General features: G+C 39.2%; 1 protein-coding gene across 1 annotated transcript; it reads right to left on the bottom strand.

The window, feature by feature from the left end:
• Positions 1–1,107: 1,107 nt before the first annotated feature.
• PLA2G15 (phospholipase A2 group XV) lies at positions 1,108–19,712 on the bottom strand. The gene is made up of 6 exons (XM_058845699.1): positions 19,475–19,712; positions 11,635–11,791; positions 10,166–10,284; positions 8,606–8,704; positions 7,961–8,185; positions 1,108–5,228 (listed from the first exon to the last, which is right to left on the bottom strand). Exons 1-6 carry the CDS (start codon positions 19,614–19,616, stop codon positions 4,717–4,719), a joined length of 1,254 nt encoding a protein of 417 aa, XP_058701682.1. The 5' UTR covers positions 19,617–19,712; the 3' UTR covers positions 1,108–4,716.
• Between the last annotated feature and the right edge of the window lie 96 nt (positions 19,713–19,808).

Raw genomic sequence — 19,808 nt, 5'->3', positions numbered from 1 at the left:
CCCTAAAGATGTTGATTTGGGAGCTAAACATTCCAGTTAGCTCATTTGTTGATCTGAATGACCAAAAGAGACATCAGTCTTAAACCAAAGTGAGCTATTAACCTAGGCCTTTGGAGGAAAAGGCCACAACTCAAGCAAGGGAAAGTTAACTTACTTTCTCAAAACTGCAATCCCATCATTAATGAAATAATCTAAGATGGAACAGCAAAATAGCATCAGACAATCTGTAACTGTAATTTTGTTACTTGAAGGTCTCACAAGCTGTGCTAACTCCAGTGTTACACCCATACTCCAGCATTCGATCACATGTGTCTCTCTCATGGCTTTGCATCACTCTACCAGGCCTTTTATCATCCTGTCCTCCTCTTCCCTGTGCTCTCAGCCTTTCCAGCTTCTTGCAAGAACTGGCACATGACTTTAGTGCAGGACCTTCCCCATATTAATAGGGAGCTGGAGGAAGGCCACACTGCCCTTTTTCCTGCAATCATACAGGATCAGGAACCTTGAGGCATGCATGAACAAGATCTGTGCTGGGACAAGATGTCCAAATAGTGCACCTAGGGCACAGACAGGAACAACAGTCACTAACACTTAACTGGTATTACAGTTAATAAAAAAAAAAACCTCAGATGCTCACAGTCTAGCATTACAGTTTCTTCAGAGCCACAATGCACTATTTCTAATTGGAAGAAGATTGTTTTATACAACTATAAAACTGTATCGTCATCATGCATGGGTTTGTGGATCAGTTTGGAAACCAACAGTGTAAAGGTAACTGCAGGCATTTAAAACACTTCACAACTGAGGAACTAATTTCAAAATAATTACCTGAGCAGAAGGTATCCTAAGAACTTTTTTTAACACAAGGCAAGCAAGTAAGATGCAAGCAAAAAGAAATTGAATTGTCTCAATCCCAGACCTCTATAAATTCAAGAACAATTAACAGTGAGCTCCACATGTACCACAAGACAGTAGGTGCATGTGGGAGATTAAGCAAGAAATAATTACTGAGAGGCACCAAGCATCTTTAGGGAAGCAAAAACAACATCAAGTTTTCATTTCTTCTGAGAACTGAGACAGCACATTAATTCACAATAGGAGACAATCTGTATTAGATCAACTTTATTATATTATCAAATTTGACAATAAAATATTCAAAATCTATTGAACACATTCATACACAAGAACATATAAAATGCCAGGCCTCAGAATATGTTCTGTACAAAATACTGGTTAGTGTAGAGCAGCAAAGTCACTGCCAAACATTCCCTGAATTTAAGAGGGCCTTGAACACACTGTGCTCCAAGAACTACCTTAATACCAAACATTCCTTCCTTTGGTCTGCAAATCCTTTGCAATTATTGCTAGTTATTGAAGCTTTCTGTTTTTATACAGAATCACATAGTGACTCTGAACCTCTTCAGAACGACTACAATGACAGCTGAAAGCTTCTTCAGCATTTTCTATACATGTTGTCAAAAATAAACACATTTGGTCCTCAAGACTAGTTTTGGTTTCTGAAAATATCCTGGAAGAATAAAACTACGTGAAAATTATGGAAAGAGACACATAATTAATGCTTTAGATATAACAAAGATACATTAGTGAATTCAGACATTTCAGCTGTGCAGCGTGGCAAAGCACCTGAGTTAATCCTCTTATCAAAGTGCCACATTCTCCTTAAAGATTCTTTTTTCAGATCTCTCTCCCCACAAGAATCAAGACAGCTCAATGCCTGTGGCTGCAGCAGATCTGTAACAGTAATGCTCAGGACTGTCCCTGCAGAGGATCTGCTGCACAGAGCAGCCACTCCTCACATGCAGAGTGCAGTGGTTCCATTTCTGCAACTGGAATAATGCGTTCACTTTTCAATGAGAACTGCATCCTAACAGCAGGAAATTAAAGGGCTGATAATCATTTGGTAGGGGGAAAATAAACCCAAAAGCCTCCACACTTTCTGCACATAGAACTACAGCCTGCAGATGCACCACATCCAAGGAACACCAGAGGTGCTGTGCTTGCTCTCACACAATACTTAGGACTCAGGTACACACATTTCTTTACAACAGTACAACAAGGCTTTATAGTGACAAACAACAGAACAAACAAATAAAAGCCTTGAAAAACCCTCAGCTTCATTTTACCACAATAACTATCATAAGTTTAAGGAGACACTCTAGGGCTTGTCTACTAATGGAAAACTGGTTTAGAAATCCTTAGGTTAAAAATACAGCAACTAATCTCAGGAACACAGTACTAGGTTGCCAAAATTAGAAAATAATAGGAGAGTTGTGCTTTTTTTCTTCTTTTGGGTCACAAAAAGTACCAAAGAAAAAGAAAGAGAAAAAAGAACAAGCATTCTCCAGATCAGGTTAAGAATCATTTACCTACACTGTTTTCTCATTTTTCAGCCCTTGATGTCTATGTTGGTATCCTGCAATACAGCCTCCAGCTCCACTCAAATCTAGTGCTCATTAATAGGCCTTCTCCTTCAGCAAGAAGTACAGATTGTGATTAGATGTTTTCTGTAATTTGGTCAAATAGCCATTTATTCAAAAACTGAATCAGACCAAGGAAGAGCTTTATCATCCTCAAGCAGTCTTGGAACACAAGCCTGAAGCTTATCCAGCTGACAAGCCCTGCATCAAACAGATCACTTGGCTAAAGGGCAATTCTTTGTGGCAATTTTTTTATGGGGGTTGGGGTTTTTTTCTCCCCTCTCCTTACTGTTGTAGGGTTTCTTATTCTGTGGCGATTGGTTGTTTAGGTTGATTGGTTGTGGTTTGTTTGTTTCTATTTTTTTTCACTTCAACAATTACACATTACAAAGGCTGTGGGCAACTCAGTAGTTACTCTGGAAAAGTCTAGGTGACATTGCTGCTGGACTTTAGGGTCCTGGGCAAGTGAGGACAAGACTAATGATCCATTCTAAAAATGAGGAAAATGTCTACCTTCCCTCAACAGAAGCACTAGGAAAAAACACAGAGCGGGAAATAAAGCTACATAAGGAATTTAAAACCTAGTAAGATATTTAGCTTGTTGATGGCTCTACTTCAAATTGTTTTGAATTAACAAGAGATTTCTGAATTAAACCTAAAGCCTTAAAACTACCTCCTGGTTCAATTCTACAACAGCAGAAGTTCAAGCCCATCAGTTCATACATCTTATTGATATGTCCAATGGCAGAAAAACATTTTAGGCATGCTACCAAAATAGCTAAGCCTTTGGACAAATTCAGTTTCTTAAGTAATGAATCCTTAATAGTTTGATGAGTTTCTGAAACTCTTAAAATATTTTTTTCTTGGACAACCTAGCATTTTGAAAGCATTCAAAGCTGTGTTTTCAGAAAACTAAGTGCAGTCTGACCGGGTGACTGGTTTAAAGCAAGCAAGAGAGAATTTTTGAGTATAACTATTTCTCCAACAGGACTTCTGTAATCAAGGTGGTAAATATGATGGCCTTTAGGCCGGCACTTCTGTGGAGGTCAGAGGTGAAATTACTATTTTAACATTGAGTAGAACAACACTGTAGGAAATTACAGAATTGCATGTTCAGCAATGTATAGGAACATTTAAGGAACCATATGTCCCAACTTCTTGAAGCAGCAAAAATGAAACTTTTAATCTATGGGAAATTACTTTTAGTCCTAAAGCAAAAATTTATTTTCAGTGTAATGCCATGGTGATCTACTCATGGCTTAGTCAGGTGACTGGATCAGAGCCAAAGTATTCAACTGAGAACAAGGTTTATACTCCATACAACATTATGCTGTCTTCCATTCCCCACTCTGTTTCAGAAGTTCACTTTTCTTTAAATACTGCCCACCATCCATTATCGTTTCCACTACAGGAGGTGGTTTTCCACCCAGAAATGCAATTCCATACCTTATAGATTGTTTGCCAGTATTCAATTAGTTTTGATTTATGTGCTCCACACTGCTATAGTTATTACAAGCACCAACCACAGTTTAGTTTCATTCCCTCATTGAGAAATAAAGCCCCGGCTGAGAATTCCTCAGACCCCAGACCGCATGCAATCAGGGATTCTAGAAATTGATGAGCAAACAATTCCTTCTTTCTAAAATAACCCAGTAGGGCTCCTAATAAAGAAGCTTCAAGTAATTCACACACCTATCTTTTCCCCTCCCAGGCTGTAATATATAGAAGTCTGGATTACAACAATGGTAGCACAGTTCCAGGCAGACCTCTTCCCTATTTTACCCAGTAGATATGCACATTTACAAACTAATCCACTGGGCACTGTGGATCAGAATATGCAAGACCCTTTAAAAAGCTTACTGTGTTTGCCAAATTGTTAATACCATTACCTTGGGCATCCTAAATTGCCATCCTTCCTAGTCTTCCACTCCAAACCTGCAAAGACCACACAAAGGAACTCTGAGGTCTATGACTCCATGTGGTATGTGCAAGGAGCTGCACAGTCTCCAAATGAAAGTCTGTATGACCATTGGACACCACACCAGAGGCACCAAAATGCATATTTGACAAAATTTGCAGAATGTGAAAATACCATGAAGCATCATGAACACAAATCAAAGACAAACAATCATTTAGAACACCAAGCAACTTGAACACAACCTTTTAAAAAAGCAAAATAAATAATTCAAATATCTAAATATCAAGGGATTAAAAGGCATTTCCCCATATTTAAGGGAAGGCATCACAGGTGAGGAAACTAACTATTAACACAAGGTTATCACAAATTAAAGAGCAGCTTTTTCACATAGGAGATAGTAGTATCATTGGACAGCATTTCAATGTGCTCGTTTCCTGAAAGCTCAAACATCACCACTTCCTGTTTTTGCATGTCCACCCACTTTCTACATTGCAAGGCACTCTGTAAGTTCACTGTCCCATCCCCATCGCTGTAGAAAATCTTGGGTTCTCTGTCAGGAAAGCTTTCATAATGGAAAGAATCAGGGGTTTCCACGCCGGTGCCATACAGGCAGTGGATGCGCACCCCGGGCGGGGTCATGTGGTACACCAGGTGCTCCGTGTCCTGCCTCATCAGCCAGCCATCCTCAAAATTGATGTCCCTGTAGAACTTCCAGTAATCCCGGATAGTGTAGTTAGCTGTGGGTGTGCTTACAAAGACCTTGTCTGGAGGCCACGTGTAGTTGTAGGGGAGCATCCAATTTGTGGAAACTGCTGATCTCTGCTGGTCTCTGATCTTGAGTGAACTGATAACAGGGATTCGGTTGTTGTCACCTTAGGGAAAAAAGTGGAATTTCATTATCCATAAAGCAAGACATCAATCTTAATCAGCAGCAATTACTAGCACTCATGGTGATAACATGAATAACAAGTTTGTTCCTCTGGCATACAGAGACAACTTGAAAAGTTTTTACTCATTTATGATTGTCTCGTAAATTAACTTCTATAAACTGACTTTTAATAACTTCAAAAATTAAATATGAGTTGATGAATGACTGAAACAAATGGCTTAAATTAACACATGACTAAGTGATAATTTATATGCACCTTTCTGCATATTTTAACAACTGCTCTTCCAGCTTCACAAAATAAAAAGCTGCTTAATAAATACAGTGATTACTTTTAAAAAAAAAAATAACCAAAACCAAATGCCTGAGACAAACACGAGTTTATATTCCTTGTTTGTTTTCATTATCACAGTGTCTGTCATACCCCAATTCTTTTGTCAGCTGAACTTTCAGTTTTATTTTCTATTATTAGATCCAGGTGGTGCAGGTCAACCATGCCATAAGAATATTGAAATGTTGCAACTGAAACCACTATTCCTGAAAAATATACTCTAGTGCTATTTCAATTCCATGGGGTGGCACTATTGCTTCAGCAAGGAAACACAAAGCACAGTAGTGCCATCTTTAGGAGGACTAAATGGAGACATTGCTAGTCTAAAACAGCAGAGAAAACTCAAATGCACTGCAAGAATCATAAAGGTCCTGAAAAACGGGTCTCATGATACTGTGTGGTGTAACCACTTCACTGTGCACTCTCAACGCTAAAGCGCTGAACACTGCTTGGCAGTTTTCAGCAGAGAAAGCCCAAGTTCTAAACTGAACAATGAAAGGAATGTGTACAAGACTTATTTCCAGTAGAATAATCAAACACAGAACTTGACTATCCCAGCCTTCTATTACAGAACTGTTACAAAGTGCTTCTCAAATCCTTTGCTTTTCTCATAGGTAAAGAAATACAGAATGGCCAACACCACATTTAAGTCAGCAGACATAACAGTCAACAAAACATTAGGTGGAAGGAAGACACTGCTAACATTTCCATCTTTCAACATGTTCAAAATAGAAACAAACCACCATGAGCTTTGTGCCTTTGCCCACTGTAGTGGTGTCCAGCAAAGTTCATGCACAAGTAGCTGAAAGTATCACAAATCTCCAGAAAACAACTCCACCTGTGTACTGCTTACCACTTTGATAACACAGCTGTGGATTTGACATGAAGTTCCTGGCATCGCATATTATAAACAGGAATGGGAGCAGAAAGAATGCATTCATAGAGTGCCTTGTCTTTCCTGCTGAAATGCAGTACTTTGGTATACTAGCCCTGATAACTTTAAAAACTCTTAAACAGATTAATGCATTCCAAGGGCTGATGGTGGTGCTTTATTACAGAGACAGAAACAGCCTAAAACTGTACATTCTGATATTATGTTTGCCCATGTAACTTTCCCACATGATTCTTATATTTCTGCTCAAAAAACATGGAAAAACTAAAACATGTTTAGTAGAACAGATACACAGATTAAAACATTACATTTTAATAGGAATTTAGCTATTCATTATGCATTAGTAGAATTAGCCACTTTGCTTGACATGAATTATAAAGCATAGACAAAGTATGAAGCACAAAAGTTTAATCCAACAGATATGGGACTATGGAATTTCATATAATTGTCATTTTATGAGGTGGATATCAACATTGTTCACATCTTGCCATTTCTGTAGCAAGCAAATATGTCAGACAAAGACTGGGGGAAAGGGCAATCAATTTTTACAGCAGAATTCCAACAACTTAATGTGTAAATTGGATATTTGCATTGAGTCAAGTCTTCTAATTAGTAATGGAGTAGTGCACTACTGTTCAGAATCAAATGCCTTTGCTAAGCAAAGTATTCTTTGCTCTGTCCATGCATGGCTGGCTCTTGCTGTGTGTTTTGCATTTTGATGAAGTCCAATTTTTGATGTCAGCTTTGATTAGGAAGAAGATAGTGGATATCCAAAGCTAACAAGTCAGAAACAAGCTACAAAACCAAGCCAGAAAATCGAGAACTAAATGTTAAAGCACATGATGCAACTATGGTATCACATGATTGGGTAAGTGACATTTTGCATCAGTCATTTTCAGTTACTTAGTGAAGCACACTGTGCTGCTTTATTCAATGTTTTTGTTTTTTAGTCTCTGCTATATCCAGTGTGCTAAACCCAAGAGCCCAAAGATTAATTTTGCTAATCTGTAGAGCTGTAACTTTTGCCTGACGTTTACACTGTGGATACCGGTTCCCCACCATCTCTACAAATTTCCTTTAATGTTATCCTCAAGCAGCTGTGTGATCTTTAATCAAAAGAAACTGCTGAATGCTCTGAAGTCCTTGGTAGTTTCACAATACTGAACAGAGTAAAATCAGGCTGGTGGCAGAAGGAACAGAAAGAGAAGGCATCAGGCCAAACAGCAGACAGCACAACTATCTGCTGAAAAGAGGTCAGGAGAGGTCAAGAAGGGAGAAAGCTCCTGGTTACAGGCCGTGAGAAATCTCAGTCTACCCCTACTATGAAAAATAACTGGGTTGCAAGGCTTGAAACATTAAGTTGTCATCACTTACAAAAAGGTATTTTTCCCTTCATGGTACCTTAAACTCTCATCCTGCAGTCTCTTACAGTCAACAGTCTCATTAGTATCGTGCACTACACACCAAACACAGGGCAAAGTCTCAAATTACCTACCTGAAGCCAGCACACGGAGAGTTTTAGCCACTCCTCCCCATGGAGCACCTAATGATACATAATCCTTGATGTACTTGTCTTTCCAATCCTGAGGCTGGCGGTTGAGGAAGTACAGGGTGTACATATTCCCCATACTGTGGGCAATCAGGACAACAGGGCTTCCATATTGCTCATACAGTAACTCTATCATCTTGCGAAGTGCCACAAAATAGTCTTCATTCTCATCTAAAACAAACAGATTGCACAGTGATCATTATTAATTGTGAATGCTGAGCTTTAAAAAAATAAGCTTTCAAATAACTGTGTTGAACTGTCTGTGGAATTAATAATGAAGACTTTAGAAATTCCACTATTAAATGGGAGGGGTGCTGGTTTTGTGTGCATGTGCTTTGGTGAAATGGGTTTTTTTCTGTTGTTTTGTTCTGTTTTTAAGCAGGTTTTAAGTAGCAAGTTGTTTAAAGAAGAAAAAAAATAAAACAAGCTCACAACCCTGAGCTTGCATTTGCATCCAGGAGTACCCAAGCTCCAGGAGCTAAACAAAATTAAGTTTTAAATATAATTGTAAAGGATGGGATAAGAGATTCAATACATTATTTTCTGGCTAGAAGAGTCAAAATTTCGTTAAAGTAACAGTATATTATTTACTTGGTGCCTTTCTCCAGTCATAAGGCGCTCCTCTTACATCTTCATCACGTTTGTAGCCCCAATCCACTAAACTCTGCACCAACATATAAAAGTAACTTCCTGTAAATATCAGATAAGAGAGAAACACAAGAGTAACAAGGTTAGTGTGAGAAGCAGCTGTCAGGCACTACTGCAAAACAAAGTTCCAGAGGCATTATCTGATACCACATGTACACATTAAACCTGCAGTTTGCCTTTAATAATCTAGAAAGCTGCACACATACTAAACAAAATGAGTTATGCTCACTATCCCCCAAAATTGAGAGAATATCACTACTAAAACTTCTTACTAGTTGGCTGACCTCTCAAACGTTTTGGCAGCCAATAATAGTATACACAAAGTGGATAAATTTCACTCAGCAGAAGAAAGTTTACTCTTGAACTGCAAGATAATAATTTCTGAGGGGTTTTCGTCAGTCATAGCTTTTGTTGATTGTAAATTAACATCAGGTAGGGTATAACAGTTGGCCTGGACCTCACCAACATTTATGCTTGGAAACAAATGCTTACCATATACCCCAGGGCAGAACTTTGGAAACTATCCCAAAACTATTTTTGTTATTTCTGGACTAAGACTTAAGTAACTGAACATAAAGCTTTTATAGCAAAAAGGAAAACAGTTGCAGACTGCATATTGAAAGATGTTACTTATTACAAGTTTGACACATAGGATTTAAGTATTCCCAGGACTAAATGCATCCACTAACAGTGTCAGAACAGTCAACTGAACATCAGAGTCATATTTAAGTTTTGAACAGAACCTCGCTCGTTAGTTTGGAATGTTTATCATACAGTGCCTCAAGTGGAGTATTTAATCACAGCCCTGCTCTAGTTATAAGAGTGACCTAGTGTAGATCATTAAGCACATCACTGCCCTTAAAGGACAGATCCATGTTATACACCACGTGAAGCTCAGTGCATTACTGACTATTCAACTCCTCACAGTTTTCAGCCATGGCAAAGAACAACTCACAAAAGCTTACCAAACTCAGTGTTTTCTGAAACATGACTTCTACAAAAGCACCAAACAAACAACCCTGCAAACACATTAATCTTTTGCAGCACAAATGCCACTATATGATTATTCTGACACCAGCAAAATACAAGGAGCTGCACACTGCGGTACCGTATCTCCCAATCCAATTAACCCATTCCTAAGGCCAAAGATCTTACGCTTACTCAGAACTTGAGCTTTTATTTCAGTTTTGCTTGTCAAGCTTCTGTCACAGAATTTTCTACACAACTCATCTCATTTTCAGAAAGCATGTGTCCTCAATATGCCCACTCAGATTTCATCCAGCAAACTTAGGTTTGACAGAACACTAAATAACATGGAATTTTCCTGCCTCAAGCTATCAGGCCACGTAACAAACAAAACAATACAATGCAATGAAAACTCTTAAAAGCCAAGTGAGCTCACTGAATTGTAATTTGAAATCTCATTTCAGAAGGTTGTTGCATAAAGACAAACTAGAAAAACCCTCCAAGTGACAAAGCCCTCCAGACACAGCTTGTACATACCAACACTCCTTTTACTTGGGTCAAGAAATTCCAAGGAAAATGTCTGCCCAAATCCTGGGACTCTGATATCCACTCCATCTGGTGGTTCTGTAATCTTACTTGTTCGATTATATACTAGCCTGGGGAGGAGGGGAAGAAAACAATGAAAAAAAAACCATGAAACATGTTTTATTGCCACATGACAACACTCAGCTACACTGCGTCTTACATTCTGAGTGCAGTACAAGAACTTTAAGTGCTGTTACTCAGAAGGAGGAAAAAACCCAACCAAAGCAGACATGACCAGAGTACTCTCATGGCTAAGAGGTTATACAGTGCAAACAATTACTTTAATGCTTCATGTGCAAAATCTAAGACATTTTGTCTCTGTAAAACAGAACATATGGACATACGACTGAACTTCATCTTTAAAATATAAGCTACTTTATATATTTCTATACCATTAGACTTTGCATCAAGCCACAAAATGGAAAAATAACCTTATAAAGGGCATAGGAATGTGGCAGTAGGACTAAAATATCTATTAAATCAGACATCAAAAATATTAACTACCTAAAAATAATTAATTTATATTTAACTAAAAATACCCATAGCAACAAGAGAGAATACTTTATTTCCTGATTAATAACAACTGGCACCTCAGGAAACATACTGAGTCTAAATACTTTTCAAATCAACTTAGGTTGTAAAGAATCTGCAGCATTGAGTCAGGAGTTTATTTCTTTAATCATCCCTATTATTATAGTTGAGGGTTGATTTGTTTTTAGTACTGTATCAATACAATTGCCATTTCTGAATGCAAGTTTTTGCCCCTAGATGGAGTCTAAGAATCTAAACTGATGCACAAATCTCTTAACAAAAAATCTCTAATTCATAAGGCATAGGGCAAGACAAACCAAACTGCTTTACAACAGCTCAATACATTCATAAAAGAGAAACATGCCAATACAATAGTTTTTAATTGCAACAGCTAATTATTCCTTGTTTTCATATATATTTCTATTATTTTTACAGGAACACTAATAAAGCAGACTGAATTATGAAACAGTGTGAAAGCTTTAAATTAGGCAATTTTTAAAACCAAAATATTTCAAGTGGAACTTCCTATGCATCAGTTTCTGCCCCATTTTCTCTTGTCCTATTGCTTGGCAAAAATAAACCAAAAAGAAGCAGAACACCTCCTCCTTGAGATAAGGCCATAGCAGTGTCTGTCAAGTGCTCAAACCTACACTGAGTCACTGGTAGAAGAGAAAGTGGTAAAAACTAAGAGAGCCTCTGCTCCTCATCAGCAATTGCAGCTACCTCAGACACAACAAAGCTACATCTTCAGACCCTGTTAGCCTACCTAGCAGAATTCCAAGTCTTCCCTCTCGCTGGTCTTGAATCAGAAAAGGAATTTACAGGCAGCCATTCTGCATATCAGCCTAAGGAAAGGATGTAACTGCACAGAGCAACATTTCTGATCTTACCTGATATTATCAATCCAGCAGTCAATGATGACAGGCAGAAGCAATTCTAGATTCAGCCAGAGTGTAAAATAACTGTCTGTCTTCTTAGAGCAGAGATAGTGCACCACAGATGGCTTATCTAACTTTGCTTCCAACTGATTACCTAAGTCCCCCGGAACTGAAAAATATAAAAAGGAGAGCAAGATATAAAAAGGAGGCAGTTAATTAAAGCATACAACATTTTCAATTGCAGTATCCACAGCTAAATACTGCAGCCCTTATATGCATTATCACTGTATCGAGTGACACCATGAGGTTTTGTAACTGGAGAAAAAAAATACTATATAAGAAAGTACTATATATACATTTTCCACTGAAAATATATATTTTCAAAGCTCATTAGCTGAGAAACCAACCTGTAGATCATCATAATTCTGGATGAAGAGCTCCTAACTTCAAACAACAGACTATACAGGAGCATGCAAGGCCATCACAGAATCACTGGGTTGGAAGAGACCCTCAAGATCATCGAGTCAACCCAGCCCTAACACCTTAATCAGACCATGGCACTGAGTGCCACATCCAGTATTTTTTAAACATCCAGGGATGGTGACTCCACCACCTCCCTGGGCAGACCATTCCAATACTTTATCACCCTTTCTGTAAAAAACAATTCTCCTAATATCCAACCTATATTTCCCTTGGCACAGCTTAAGACTGTGTCCTCTCGTTCTGTCAGTTGTTGCCTGGAGAAAGAGATTAACCCCCACCTGGGTATGAAAATAAAGACTGTTTAGGACATTAACAAACTTATCTGTGTTTTCAAGCACAAACTGAATCTTTCTGACAACTGTTTTTTCAGAGCATCACAACTGCACATGCAAGTCTTTGTTCACTTTAAACAGTTACCTGCAAACTATCAATTTGACATTAGAAATGCAAAAAGATCCGTTTATATTATTTATCTTTTCTTCACAAAAGACCAGAATTTTACAACACAAAACATTGTTGGCTAACAATATAAAAATGCAGTTTCATATCTTTTACATTCACGTTTTGGCAACAACAGTTTTACTTTTTTTACCTTTGGACACCTTATATCAGTAACACTTGGAGGAAAGGGTCTTGGGTATTTGCACCTTCTTAAGGCATATATTAAATGCCAGTATTCATTTGACTAAAGTTTATTCTTCATTATTTTTTTAAACCCTAGATGGAAACAGGAATATTTTCCCAAAAAGAATTAGTCTTAACCAAACACTAACAATTTTCAGCATCAAGTTTTCAGAGAAACATCTTATATTCTGTTACATTTAGTCATCTTTTTCCTCAAGAACCAGAGAGGCAAAAACATTTAATTATCTGAAAAGTTTTTCTGTATTAGAAAGCTAGAAGTTAGGTACTTCTTAAGGGTTTTCTCCACTACTTGCATGTCCATAAAGCCCTCTTTTTAAGGTGTGCTAGTCAATGTTCAGTTTTAAATTTTTTTAATGCAGGTCTACCCATACATTTGTTCCCCCCTATACCCCAGTAAACAAAACAGTTTGAGTTGTATAATACACTGATACTGAAGCAATGGTTTAAGGAAAGAGATAATATCTTTCAGCAGAATGCCTAATTTAACTGGAAAACCAGATGTACTTTAAGAAAAAACTTATTGCAGAACTGAAAAAGGCCAAAACTTCGGATAACCACACTCTTACAACCTCCAACCACTGCAGGTTATGCTGCACCACAAGATGTACCTCAGGATTTCTTTATTAACTACCTCTACTTTCTCATTAGGTTTTATGGGGCTTTATTTTTGTCACCTTAAGTGAAAAGTTAAAAGGCCCAGTAGCTGACCATGGTTTATTTTAGGTTATATTTCAAGGACTCTGATATACTGGAAGTATATATCTCTCATAGTAAGAGAGATTACAGCATTGCATCACACCCTAGAAAGAGTTTACTGAAGTTCAGTCTTGTAACCTCACAAAATCCTACTTGGTAATTGCTTAGAAAACTAAGGCAACAACTTGTTCCAGTCTCGTGCCTCTACCATATCAGTGCTTTTAATTGGAAAAGGAACAGAACGTAATTCTATTTATATCAATCTTTCATGATTGGCCACTTTCAGCAGCAGACCTGCCAAGGACAGAACAGGTTGATTTTGTCTTCAGTTTCAATACAAAACAAAGAAGAGTGACATTTTGTTCTAGCCTGGAATCTCACTTCCTTGGGTAAAAATAAAGTTCTTCCAGCAAAGATACCCTTCAAAGTCTTACACAAACATCTGGGGTATTAGAGTTTGGAGAACTTGCTGAGGTTTCCAAACTGCACTCAATCAATCACAAGCACTCCTGCTCAGAGCAGGGAAAACTCACAGCTGAAGAAGTTTCAGATTATAATCAAGATACATATATCAACAAAAGCACTGAAAGCAGGAAACTGTACAAAGTCTCACCTGCACTTAATGGAATGATCTTAGATTAACTGCAACTTTCATTTAGTTAAGATATTTTATCTTCAAGCTTCTGGAGGATAGAGGCTCTGCTCCTGTGTCCAATTCAGGACACAAGACGAGAAACATGACATACCGATTTTTACTCAAGGGATGATAAGGAATAAGATGAAAAATGGCAATTTTTTCAATTCTAAACAAAAGATAAGGGACAAGTTCTACCTGTGCAAAGATAAAATGCTGTAGTTAAAAAATATTCATGTCAAGTATGATGCATGTTTCTTTGTAAAGCAGGGATTAACAAAAATGCTTTTGTCATGTTTACATGTCCATATTAACAGCGAAACTGCTAATCACTATCATTCACAGCTTGGGGCTTTTTTATTTTCTAAAGTATACCCTGCAAACTGAAGATGGTTCATGATGAACCTATAGGAAACAATATTATATGAACCAAACTTTTGGGTTTTGATATTATGGAAAAAAACATGCAAGATCTTCACTCCTCAACCCACCCAGTTTAACAGTGTTAATGATTTACATTTTGGCTGAAGTGGTTTTTTATAAGTAACAGGTTAAAAAATATCATACTGAAGATTAATTCTGTAGGTTAAGGATGCAGCTCTCCGAATTTTCTGTGGTGGAATATGAAAGCAGTAGAAAAACATCTCTCCCTTTGCTCTCAGGCCATACAGAAGATGTACCCAAGGGCAGAATAATCTGTATGCAGTTTTTCTCCTCATCCTCTCAACTACCAGCATCTGTGGTTTCTAAGCCTTTTTGCTGGAAATATTAAAGAGAGTTCTTTTTTTTTAAAGCCTGCAGACTGACCCCAAAATAACTTGTTTGTGAAGTTCTCCAAAATACATCAGCACTAGTTAAGACCGGATGTCCAAGACAAGATTTTTGGCAGAACCCCGCTTCCCTGATTTGCAGCTGTGTAATTCCTCTATTGATTTCAGAACTGCAACATTTGGAAAAATTAGATTTCTTACTCAGCAGAAAAAAAGTGTTTCCATAAAATTTTGTGTTCTATCAGTTCTAGCACATCTTCCTTTTTCACAAAGATGCTAATCCCAACAAAACTCACCCTAATACATCAAATAGAAGTACTTATAGTATCCTTGGCTAACTTTTTGGTCTTATGTGCCCTGACAAAACTAGTATATCTCCCTCTGGGATGTGTTTTTATATGATTAAACTGTATGGAAAAACACATTTAGAAATATCACTAGAGTTTAAGAGCGGTAACAGACTGTGAATTGCAGCAATTAGCTTTAGGATACAGTCCTACTTCTGCCTATCACAGTCCTTAAGTCTTAATGACAGATTCACAGTTCCCACCAAGAGACAATAAGGAAATTGCACCCTAAAAGTGACTTGCCTGAAGACTGTTCAGATAACAAAGAAAAATGTCCAAATACGAGGATCCTAAGAGCAAAAAAAAAAAAAAGTACGTATTTAATAACACGGTGGGGAGCCTGGATATTTTTTTGTGGGGAAAAAGAAAAAGGGCCAGCAGTTGGTACTTTTTTACTACTTTTATCTGAAATGCAAATGCCTTTGGGTATTTATCAACTATTGTAACTTTTTAACCAGTATTATTTCCTCAAATAACTGTCATCTTTTTAGTTCTATAAATTAGTCTTCCTTCAAAATAAACCAGCTTTCCAGGAAATTAATTTTAAACTCTGACTACAGGTCTCTGAGAAGGATGTCTTCAAGTAGCTCATAGATTTCATGGACGGCCACAGAAAAGGCCTTGTTTAAAATTAGGAACAAGAAAGCAAACAACGTCTCACATGATACTTCCAGATACCTTGGATCACATGAGGCATAAACATTTAAATCACTCCTGACATCTAGCCAGCTGACCATACAAACACACACAGCTCAATTAGCAGTCAGCAGGAATTCACAGGCAAAGCTCTTTTGCATGTAAATCAATTATTAACAAACTTCATTTAGGTGTCTTTCTAGAAAACTTTAGCCAAGTACCTAACAAATTGTTTGCAGAAGGTATCAGAACATTGATATAGTTATTGTGTTGAGTCAGCTCTAAAAGGTAAAGAGTTCAGTGCATCTGACACTGATCTTATAAGGATGGGTTATCAGCTCCAAAAACATCCAAGACATGAGATAGAGTGCAGTGATTATCGATGGGCTATATGAGAGAATGAAGGAGGAAGAACAGCCACAAAAACTACTTGACATGAGCATTAAAGACAAGGCTGTTGAATATCAACAAACTGATAAGAGAAGTGTAAAAAATTATAGTTAATCTAAATATAAAGCAGATATGCAGAAGTAATTGCACAGAATATAAGTAATATATATTTTAGTAGGTATTTTAGTAGAACAGAAGCCTTCAGTGGGTTATTTTCGTTCTTAAAGGAGATTTTCCTGTATGATTATATCTTAGTCGCTAAATAGAAAACACTTAAAAAAGCATAAAAGCAAGTCAGCATCATAATTAGTCTCCTTTTCCCCCAAAACACCTGGGGAAGGAATCTGAGAAAATCACCTTAGGTTTTAATGAGCATTGTGCCTTGTATCAGACCTTCAAGCAGGCTCTGCAAGTAAGGTTTTGACTTTCACCTGTTTCCTCTTCTCTGATATCACTATTATATGAATACACTTCAATACTTTTTTATTTAAATCTCAGAAAACCAAGCAATTGCATTGCAGTATTTTGCTGTCAGTTACTACCCATGGCAATTTGGTGCCTGGTGTTGCTCCAGGCATAGTAGCTCCTGCTACTAAGGCACCTCGAGGATGCACAGACCAGGTTAAAAAACAACCTAATCCAAGCAGTGTGGTGCCACTTTCCACGTTCTTTGTGCCAGGTCCTCCATTAAAGTAATTCAACTACAAAATTAATCACTTCTTCCTCACCAGGTTATTTCCTCATGCTTTAGCAAGACAAAGGACTCCACAAAGTGGCCAACAAACACATAGAAGGAAAGCTGGGTGAGCACTAATGAGCTGCTAGACTGGCACAGCTGCTCCACAGAACCACCTTTCACCTGAGCCAGCTGTGGCTCTCCAAATCTGAGCACTGTTGCCATCACAACTTGGGCCAAGAGTGACAAGGTTGTATTCATGCAGCTCAGCTGTTTTCAGATGTGAGACTCCTCGAGGCAGCAGTTTTGTCAGTACTTGGGCAGCAGAACAAAAGTTACCCATATATGAGCAACACTCCATATTTTGCAAGATTCTGCTCTAGTTCTCCCTCTTTTACTTGGGTAAGCACGGATTGCAATTGCAAAGTGAGGTCATTACACAAAGTTTGAGAGCAAGCTACACTGGGTCTTGTGACCATCCCTGGTCCAAAACATTTCTGAATTGATCACTATGTTGACAACATTCCTTTAAATAGCATTTCTTCTTTCTTTATTCCTTAAGATCAGGTGGCCAACTTGCCACACACAGAGTATGACCAAACTTAACTTCCCTTCATACTAAGATGTGTTGACCTCCAAACAGATCAAGAGTGAGTGTTTTGATCATGAGAACCTGTTTACTGGAAGATAAAAATTTATTTTAAAAACTTACCTTATATGAGAAATTAGGAGTCTAGATACAAGCCTGATAAATCAGGAGGATCAACTCTGTATTCCCACCTGGTATGGGCTCCAAATTCATCTCAAGCTTGTACAGGCTTGTATAATGCAGCCTTACATCTCTGAATCTTTTCATCTGTGTATCCAGGTGTTGTGGGTTTTTCTCCCTTCCCCCAAATACGTGTTAAGCCAGCACTTAGAATGATTCTCTAATTGATTCTCCTAAGCCATTCAATCATCCTTATCACAGTCATTCCTAAAAACCTTATTTTAACATGTCACATATACAAGAAGGATGAGGACTGGGCAGCAGAAAAAACAGCATATATTAAAATGCAGAGACTGACTAGAAGACTAAGAGATGCAAGTTCTGCAGCATTTGATGAAAATCCACTATAACAGCAAGAAAGTCTGTTGTAAAGCACTCAGGATGAATGTGTGCTCAGCCACACATTATTATCAGAATGTCTTTTAAGAAAATGTAGGTCAGCCACAGTTCTTAAAACCATCCTTAGGGAACATACATACTTACAGTAGATCCATCAGTAGTAAATCCACACTTCTACAATCAGTAGCCCTTTCTCCCAATTGCTTTTAAATCTTCGATTACTTCCCAGATAGAGTTCAATATTGTATCAGCAACTAAAACATCTCTGTCATCAAGAAGCTTGCACGCGAACAAGTGCCAAGGCCTATTGCTACATCCCAGCACTACAGAGTGGAAAGATGGCATAAAAGATTGTTTCTAGCCTCCTCAGAGAGAATTCAAAGAATTTTCCTGTTTTAACTCCTGCTTCTTCAGACATCCTTCTGCAGTTTCTACTTCCAAATCCACAGCTTTTCACTCAGTTCCACAGCCTGTTAAGAACTGTGGATTTGTACACACTGTTCCCTGAGCTAATAACATTTTTTAAAATGCTGTGTTAGAGTCTGCCCTTCTAAGTCAGAAGTTTGTAACAGTAGTAACAAAGTCACCATCAGAACCTAAATTATTATCAAGAAATGGAGCTTGCACTAAACAACAGGCCACTGATACTCCTTTTCCCCATCTTCTTAGCTTTTCTTCCCTTGTGACCACCAAGGTTATTCAATAATAAGAACATGCAGAATGGTGAATATGTTCACAGGACTGGCTACTGAGACTACTGTAACCAAATGCACTTGCTGTCTTCGGATGCTTAAGAATTACAGTTTCAGTAGACAAGTTACTGAATCACTTAAAATTTATTTATGCCTTCTTATCAATGGATAAAAAAAAGCAACTAACAAATATTACTTATTAACTATTATATGAATATTACCTGCATAGTCAAACTATTTTGTGATAACAAGTGAAACCACAGGCCAGTAAGAAATACTCGTTTTTTACATTATATGATGAAATAAGCCTCTTTTTTTTTTTTAATTTTACAGTTCAACTGCTGGAACACGCAACCACTCCTCTTTTCACATGTGATTCCAACCTCTTTCACAAAAGGTTTACAGAGAGGAAAGACTTAAGCAGGGATGCTCTGGTGTTACTTAATGAGCTCGAGGCGTATTAAAGCGAGCCTTGTCTGTCCCCCGCCCGCTGCCAGGCCAAGGCAGCCCCAGCCTGGACTTCCCCCCGCCGGGCCGGGCCGAGCCGAGCTGCCAGCACCGGGGCAGCTGCGGAGCCGCCGCTCCTGCGGGCTCTGCGCCGCCCGGTGCCCGCGGAGCCCGGGCACTGCCGGCAGCGGGCGGGGCGCGCTCCCCGCGGCCGTGCCGAGCCCGCAGCGCTCCGGGCCCCCCGCGCCGCCCGGCCGGGAGCGGGTAACGGGGCCGGAGCACTCAGCTCGGCCCCGCAGCGCCCGCCCCGCCGCCCCCCGGCTCTTACCCAGCACCACGGGCGGCCCCGGGGGCCGGCGGCGCGGCGCGCTCTCGCCGCCAGGGCACAGCAGCAGCAGCAGGAGGAGGAGGCTGAGGAAGGAGCTCCGTCCGGAGCGCGGGAGGAGCCTAGCGCCAGCCGGCAGGAACATCGCCCCTGCGCATAACCCCGGGGCCAGGAACCGCCACCGCTGCGCCGGGGCTGCCGCGGCCCGGCCGGAGTGCGGCCCCGCCGCCCGGCACGGCCAGAAAAGGGCCCGCCCGCCCCGCCGGGCCCGCCCCCGCCCGCGTCACCGCCGAGCGCGGCGGGCCCGGGCGGCCGCTCGGCCCCGGCTGTGGGAGCT

This window comes from Poecile atricapillus, chromosome 10 (assembly GCF_030490865.1).
Source record: "Poecile atricapillus isolate bPoeAtr1 chromosome 10, bPoeAtr1.hap1, whole genome shotgun sequence".
Classification (NCBI taxonomy): Eukaryota; Metazoa; Chordata; class Aves; order Passeriformes; family Paridae; genus Poecile; species Poecile atricapillus.
The sequence above is the reverse complement of the archived record's forward strand: the minus strand, read 5'-3'. Positions and strand labels throughout refer to the sequence as shown.